Source organism: Nicotiana tabacum, chromosome 15, assembly GCF_000715075.1.
Source record: "Nicotiana tabacum cultivar K326 chromosome 15, ASM71507v2, whole genome shotgun sequence".
NCBI lineage: Eukaryota > Viridiplantae > Streptophyta > Magnoliopsida > Solanales > Solanaceae > Nicotiana > Nicotiana tabacum.
In genome coordinates, this window is record NC_134094.1 from 118,971,393 (window position 1) to 118,979,979 (window position 8,587).

At 37.2% G+C, this 8,587-nt stretch overlaps 1 protein-coding gene across 1 annotated transcript; it reads left to right on the top strand.

Moving 5' to 3' along the window:
• Nucleotides 1-679: 679 nt before the first annotated feature.
• LOC107772806 (transcription factor MYBS3) lies at nucleotides 680-5,782 on the top strand. Its single transcript, XM_016592277.2, has 3 exons — nucleotides 680-1,210; nucleotides 4,440-4,648; nucleotides 4,962-5,782. Exons 1-3 carry the CDS (start codon nucleotides 865-867, stop codon nucleotides 5,532-5,534), a joined length of 1,128 nt encoding a protein of 375 aa, XP_016447763.1. The 5' UTR covers nucleotides 680-864; the 3' UTR covers nucleotides 5,535-5,782.
• The last annotated feature ends 2,805 nt before the right edge of the window (nucleotides 5,783-8,587 follow it).

Consider the following 8,587-nt stretch of genomic DNA (forward strand, 5'->3'; position numbering starts at 1 on the left):
ATCCATCAACTACTCTACCGCTGCGTAAAAGAAATTACGCAAAGACAAAGAAAAGATAAATCACACAAATAGAAAGATATTAACCAAGCCTGGACTCAAAAATAAAGTCTATAGAAGATTAAATACTCAAAAAGATAAATCTAAATCATACAAAAGGAAACATATTCAATACATTGTAGTTTGCTACTCATAATCGTTAGTATACTTCGTGTCTTGCTAGTGAATATGCTGAAAATAATTTAGTTTCACTAGGAGTAGCATAACAGGTTTGGGAATTAGGATTTTGATCTTAATTACTTATTGACTTGTAACAATTTTCATAATTCCATGACCCAAGAAAAAATTTAGTACTTTATTATTTTTAACTTAATATATAAATATATTTTTCATATGTAAATTTATTCGGTACGGTTCGGTATTTTTTCGGTTTATTTTTATAAAATAAAAAACATACCCTAATTATTGATACGATTGTAAATTTATATAAAAACTTATGATTTTATTTAAAAAAAATCTAAAAATCGGTTCAATACGGTATGATTCGCTTAATTTAATCATTTTTTAAATATGCATTTGTACGCCTAATTAGCAGTGGTGAATCTTAATTTGCTAAAAACAAAAACCAAAAAAGTCAAAGGAAAAATAAGAAAGCCTCCTTTTTCTTCTACACTCCCATCCACAAACTTGAAGTCTTTCTTTACCTCTTTTATCTCTCACCACCTTATTATTCGCATATTCTTATCCACCACCACCACCATTTATAAACCTTTCTCCTTCAAAGTTCAAACTAAACTCCTAATCATAATTATCGAAAAAAGAAAAAAAAAATCTTATCCAAAACTCCAATCGCCGAGTCAATTTACCATGACTCGGCGGTGTTCCCATTGCAACAACAATGGCCACAATTCCCGGACTTGTCCCACCACCAGGGGTGGCGCCACCACCGGCGGTGTCGGTGGTTCCTCCGGCAGCGGCGGAGCAAGTGGAGGTGTAAGGCTATTTGGTGTACGGCTTACAGATGGGTCGATCATGAAGAAAAGTGCTAGCATGGGAAATTTATCTTCTCTTCACTCTTATCATTCTTCTTCTTCGCCTAATCCGCCAGGTTCCCCTTCTTCTGATGTTCCTCATTTGCCTGATGGTTACCTCTCTGATGATCCCAATACGCATGCCTCTATTTCTGCTAATCGACGACTTGAAAGGAAAAAAGGTTTGATCTTTTTTTCGTTTTTTTCTCTTTTTTTTATTGATTATTGAAACGAAAAGGGTCCAAGAAATTGATATTTGAAGTTTATTTACTGTTCTTGATTTTGTTTATTTCCCAAATATAGCTAGTCTCGACATGATAAAAGAGAAAGAATGTTGCAGCAAGAGTAAAATTAGTCCAATTATGAGGAATTTTTAAAGATTAATTGATTTTTGTTTTTTGGGACTAACCAATCTAGGCACAGGCCTGAATAGAGGAGTATGGATACAATTTTACGTTTGTGATTGAGGCTTTAATTGATTAGGTGATTTACAATTTTACGTTTTTCCCCTCTTTGCATTTTGAACCTATTTGACTTATCATCTGGTAATTGAGTTGGATAGGCAGGATGACTAGGTTTACCTACTAGCATGACAGAGAATTAGTCACTTTTCATATTTTCCCCTCTTTCCTTATTGTATCCTCCTTTTTTTTTTTGGCAGAAAAATTAGAATGGTTTGAGTTTTATGTTTGTTGATTTTGCTCGTGTGCTATTATACGCATCGCCCCTTGCATTTGAAGTTATTTGACTCATCATCTGTAGTTGAATTGGATAGGAAGGATGATTAGGTCTACATAGTGCATGATATGTGACTATAATGAATTCTTTGAGTACTGCACAGCATTTAAGATTCAGACAATCAAACTTGTTATGTTATGTGTTTTGTGTCAGCTTCGTATTTTTGTTGTTTCTTTTATGCTTGATAAAAGAATAATTTAATTCAATTTTTGTAAAGAAAATAGATCTTGGGCCTACTCAACCTTAAAAGCTAATTCATGAAGTGAGGATTGTCCTTAGACTATTTAAGAGAACAACTCATTTCCTCAACGGATGCGGGACACACTAACACCCCGGCACACTCCTAAAGATTGAATCTCCAGATTGTGGACAATATAACATGAGGTCCCACCGTTGGGTAAACCAAGAATAAGGATGGGTGTAATGGCTCTGATACCATCTAAAGAAAAATGGACCTTGGGCCTAACTTAATCCCAAAATTTAGCTCATAAGGTGAGGATTACCGAAGGCTATATAAGGAAACGGCAACCCACTCCGTTAGCCAATGAGGGATACTCTTAATGGTTTTGGGGTTCCTAAGCTTAAGGAGATGAAATCTTTTTAGGTCAACGTGGGTTTGTTGCATGTTTTTGGTGGTTGAATTTTCTATGAGTGAATAAGGGTGCAACAACAACAACAACAAACCCAGTATAAACCCACGAGTGGGGTTTGGGGAGGGTAGTGTGTACGCAGACCTTACCCCTACCTTTGAGGGTAGAGAGGTTATTTCCGATAGACCCTCGGCTCAAGGAGAGTGAATAAGGGAGCACTTTTAGTATATGTATACTTGCATTCCGTTTCTTTTGCAGTCAGTGTCAAAGTTGAGTAGTCGGCTAGATACTCACACTTGGTAATCCAATTACTTTCAAAGTTCAGAATAAGTGATTTACTGGAAGATCTCTTTCTTTTTTTTTCTCCTTTTTTGAAAAAGAAAAATGTTTCTGGGGAACTATTTGGTAATGTCTGGCATATTCTCTTTAATTTCTGTCTTCTCACTTTTGCACATCTATGTGATTATGTATTTTGAGAACTGAGCAACCTTTACCTCTTCATTTAAAATTTGTTCTCTGTTTCTGTCAAGTTGTAGGTGACTTATATGCCTATACTTAGATATTCACTGGTGTCTTGACGAAGTTGATTTTTGTCAACTTATGAAAGAGAATTTCTGAGGTCATATTCATCATCTCAACATGTAGACCAATTAAATCAAAATCAAAAGTTCTAATAACGTTGCCCCAAAGAGTAAAGACCAGCTGCCTTCTTGGAAGTCTGATTGCAATTCCTCTAGAACCTTTCTTTTGCTTTCTCCTTCTTTTAAGGCATGCCTTCTATGCAAATCTTTACTCCACCTTTTAGTTGTCCTCTATCTCTATTTCATGCTTCGCAATATATTGAATGATTTCATACCTTTATCACACTCCAAACATCAATTATCTGCTAGTTAGCCATGAGGGTGGATGCCGCCTCTCAGTCAATGACTCTTCTAGGGGAGCTTAACTAAATCGATTATGTCATGTTTGGCTATCTTTTTCCTTCTTGATGACTCAAATTTGATGATAGAAAATGTATGGAAATGAGGATTTACTGCCTCCTGCTGCAGATATTAATGAATGTGATGGTCTTCAGATGGAAGATGTTTGGAGCGGTAGGGATGGAATTGAGCAAAAATTGTGAATTTGTCTATAGTACTTGATACTGTAGGAAATTCATCAGTTTCGGTATTGGACAACAGTTAACAAGAAAAAAGTGGATGTCGAAAGCAGTTATTGATACATTTCTTCTTGAGTGGTTATTGCATTTGATTGAAAGGGCACCTATCTTTTTCACTTGATGCAAATGTACTCGTTGCGATTTATGTGTTATATAATTTGCTAGCTTTCCCTATTCTGATGTTTAACTACTGAAAAAGAGAACTGAAGAGCTGGTCCATATTATCTTGACCTTAATCAAGACATTAGTCCTCTTACTGTAATGCATGTGAGAACGATGGATTGCCAAGTTGGTAAAACTAGAGTATCAACTTGAACAGCATGGTAGACCCCAGAATGTTCTCCCACTGGTGGCGCTTATAGTAGCTATGTTGTTGTTCTTTAGAAATAAATTTTATAGCAAGCCATTGATCCAATTGTCTTTTTGTATGCTGTCTAAACAGTACCATGATAGCTGCATTATTTTTTTTGACTGCGGCTGCTAAAAGAACTGATGTGCTCTTGCAATTATTTTCTCATCAATCTGTCAAATATCCATCTTCAACTCACTCTCCAATGCAATGATTGGATATAGCATGTGGCCTTTTAACTAATGATGCCATTTACCTTCTTGATTTGGTGCAGTGAGAAGAAAGTTAAATCTGTGTCTAAAATTCAATCTTCAATTTCTTAAGAGTTGTGCAGAGATGGTTGAGAATTGATGGCATGTCTTCTTAAACAATAGCTTTCAGGAGTAGAAAGTTCCTTTTTTTTTACTTACGTTATAAATTGGGGCTTTCTCTAACTTTTTGGATCTTGTTTTTGTTAGTTGGGATGATTTGTTTATGGAGTTTTATTATTAACTCCAACTTTGTGTGGCAAATTTATCACTTAGCTGCACAGAGGAAAGCTGGTTGTGAACTTTGCTCCTTCAATGTGTTTGTAGGTGTTCCATGGACAGAGGAAGAGCACCGGCTTTTCCTGCTTGGTTTACAGAAATTGGGTAAAGGAGATTGGCGGGGTATATCTCGAAACTTCGTGACATCAAGGACCCCCACCCAGGTAGCTAGCCATGCCCAGAAGTATTTTATTCGGCAGAGTAATGCTACTCGGAGAAAGAGAAGATCCAGCCTTTTTGACATTGTTGCGGATACGGTTTGTCTTGCTTCTCAAGCTTAAGCTTTGTATAATGATCATATTGTGACCCTATAGGCATGCCCCACCCCAAGATGCACAGGCACAACAAGTGAGCTGACATGTGGTTGCAGCATGTCCGCTCTTAGTTACTTGGTCATCCATCACATTTTATGACATTTGAAAAAAGCATTATTCCTATCTCAAAGAATGTGAAACTTGAGCTTCCTGATTACGATGTTATGCTTTGTTATCTCAGGCTTTACTGAAAAGTCCTTTCTTCTAACTTCTGTTTGATCTTCTTTTATGTTCTCTATTTTGTTATGTTAAACAGGGGACTGATGCTTCCCATCCACTTCCAGAAGAACAATTTATGCTCCCACCTAGAGCAGTAGAAAGTGATAAGGAACACTTAGCACCTTCTGCAACAAAAGCAATAGAAACTGATTTTGCAGATTCACTCCCTTCCTTAGATCTTTCTCTCAAGTCAGATTTTGAATCCATGGAAACAACTCCAACTGAACCTGTTGAAGGAACGAAACCAAATACCTCAACCAACGAGATTCCTTCAGTATATCCAGCATTCTTCCCAGCTTACATTCCAGTTCCATATTCCTTCTGGCCATCAAATGCAGTTCCTGTGCCTGAAGATAGAGGAGCAGAACCATCTCATCATCAGATCCTCAAGCCAATTCCAACCGTCCCCAAAGAACCCGTGAATGTAGATGAACTAGTGGGAATGTCCCAGCTCACTTTAGCGGACGCTGGTTCTGGCCATATTGAGCCTTCACCACTTTCCCTTAAGCTAACAGCAGAACCATCAAGGCAGTCAGCGTTCCATGCGAGCACACCAGTCAAAAGCTCAGAGATTACCAAGGGTGAAACTGCTCCAATTCAAGCAGTTTAAACTTTTACTTTTATTTCTTTTAAGGGTGTAACTATGTGTTTTCCTCCTGCCCATCTATGTAACATAGGTTAGTTAATCTCTGGGAGCAGTCAGTAGGTGAATTAAGCTGGAGTTCATTCTTTACCCTTGTATAGAAGTAGGGTGTCTAACAAACCTAATACTGTGGAGTTTGATGTAAATTGTTAGCTTCTTTATAATGGATTTTATTTTCTCAAGAAAAGAGAAATAAGAAGAGGTCACTGATCCTGTTAAGTGCGAGGGGCGACGGATAAGTATATCTTTGGCATGGTGCATCTCCAATTTGGCTAACTATGGTTATAGAATTGGACATCTTATGTTTTGCATGTATAGTATGGCAAAATCCTTTGTGTAAAATGTTACTTTATGTTATGCTAATAGAATATTCATAAACCCGTGATTCTTTAAATTACTGCTATAACTTTGTTCAATAGAAAAATAAATGGAAACGCAGAGTGAGACTGTGATGCTATACAATGATGTTATGTTCTTCAGCGCATTATCCATGCATCTTAATCTTGTAGTAGTACTATGCTTACATTTGAAGTTTGCTCCAATATTTTGATTATGATTGCTTTTAGTATTATATTTTACGCGTCACATCAATTAGAAACTGAGAATCTATATCTTTAGATTGTAGAAAGGTCTGAATCTAATTCCCTCTACGAGCTACCGGACCTAATGCACCATTCTTGGACTTCACTAGTAAGGAAAAAGCTATCATGCTAGCGCGCAACAGTGTAAGTGCCGAGATAGGAGTAGAGGGAGGAGTGTCTCAACATGTCTTGTCTACACCTCATAGGCTTTTCTTTTACTTCATGCAGACGGTGTAATGAATTGTTTCAAGACTGACCAGGACGAGGGATGTGAGATTATTGAAACACCTTCAATAGTCAAAGGTTCTTTTGGTAAAGAGCGCTTTATACGAAGGTCTTTAAGAAAAAGTACACTATGGAAAGGAAATCCAAAATACACACCTCCTGTTATTATTCTGAATTGCTGTAATAAATAATTAAACTTTCTGAAAAAATAAAATAGAAAGTTAGTAATACTTGTTTAACGAAATAGATTCTGAAAAACAAAAAAAAACAGTATAGGAATAAATCGAGCCCAATGAATACACAGTGTGTCCTTAAGGAAATTATTCCCCTCAAGTACCCGAGATGTTGGAATATATCCTCCCAGGATAGAACTATTTAACTCACCAGTGTATTGGTACCAAAACTCTGATGAACTGCGAACCATTCAATGGTCGTAAAACACACTGGAAAATAAATATTGTGCAGAAGAAGAAGAAGAAGCTCAGAAAATTTCGTAAGGAAAGATTCTAGGATTCAAACTCTATTTATAAAGTTGCTGGCATTGTTTCTGAAAAGGTTTGCAACCTTTCAGAAACAGCCATGGCTGTTAGAAAAGGGGTGTTCCGGATTGAATTTTTCGTTAATTATTTAATTAATTAATTAAATAATTGAAAGAAATTTTGTCCAAAAAGATTAATCAATCAATCGTTGACCAAATCCGAAGCCGAAGCCGAGCCGAGCGAGCGAGCGACGACGGCGCGAGACTTGCCTTTTTCTTAACTCTTTAAGAGCTAGAAGAAGAGCAATTATATATATACCCATCAAAAACCTTTTCTTTCTCCGATATGGGACAATGTCCCTTTTCCAAGGGAAACTCAAATATATTTTTTTTCTCCATTTCTCATTCACCTTCTTTAAGCTACACAAGCTTAAAATCCCAGCAATCCCCCACATGAATGGGGAATGGCTATAAAATAAAGGAATGCACGGACGCGTGTGTGTTTTACATGCAAGAATTAATTGCATCTGGATAAGTAGGTTTCCCTTTGAACTTTCCGTAGTGAACTTATATCGGATATACTCGGTCAATCGGTAGATTTGATATCTTTGAACCGTCGAGCTTTGTTGTATACCTAGACAATATAAGTCACACAATCAATCCTTAACCATCTATGGTTCTCACGGTTGTGTTCGTTTCAGCCATGAACACCGCCTGATTTCATGAGTGCTTAGAGAATGGGCCTTTACTTTCATTCCCCTTGAAGCGGCTTACACTTCATACTCACATAGGTGATTTCTAAACGTGTAATCCTATAGACACACTATCTGGTCATATCCTGCCAGACTTAGCAAATCATTAAAAAACCTTTAAGCTTTGTTGACTCATCAAAAAGCCTTAATGCTTTACCTCGATTTCTAAACATTGTCTTCATCACGAGAATGGGTTGAGTTATTTGACAATGTTGAACCGTCATTCATAACTTTGTTTGATCTCTTTGAACCTAGCTCGTGGGATCTCCAGTCTGCTAGGTAGAGTTACCGTCATGATGACTTGTCCTAGACCTTAACCCCATTCCCTTTGATGATCTTTCAACTGCCTCTCTAGATAGGCCTTTTGTAAGTGGATCCGACACGTTATCTCTTGACTTTATGTAGTCAATTGTGATAACACCACTAGAGAGTAGTTATCTAACGGTATTGTGTCTCCATCGTATATGACGAGATTTTTCGTTATACATAACGCTCCCTGCCCTGCCTATTGCCGCTTGACTATCACAATGTATACAAATAGGTGCCAAAGGTTTGGGCCAAAATGGAATATCTTCCAAGAAATTTCGGAGCCATTCGGCTTCTTCACCGGCCTTATCTAAAGCTATGAATTCAGATTCCATTGTAGAACGGGCGATGCACGTTTGTTTGGATGATTTCCAAGACACTGCTCCACCCCCAATTGTGAAAACATATCCACTCGTGGATTTAACTTCAGATGATCCAGTGATTCAATTTGCATCACTATATCACTCGATCACGGAGGGATATTTGTTATAATGCAAAGCGTAATTTTGGGTATGTTTGAGATACCCCAAAACTCGTTTCATTGCCATCCAATGTATGTGATTGGGATTACTTGTAAACCGACTCAGTTTACTAATAGCACATGCTATATCTGATTGTGTACAATTCATGATATACATCAAACTTCCCAATACTCTTGCATAATCCAATTGTGAGTCA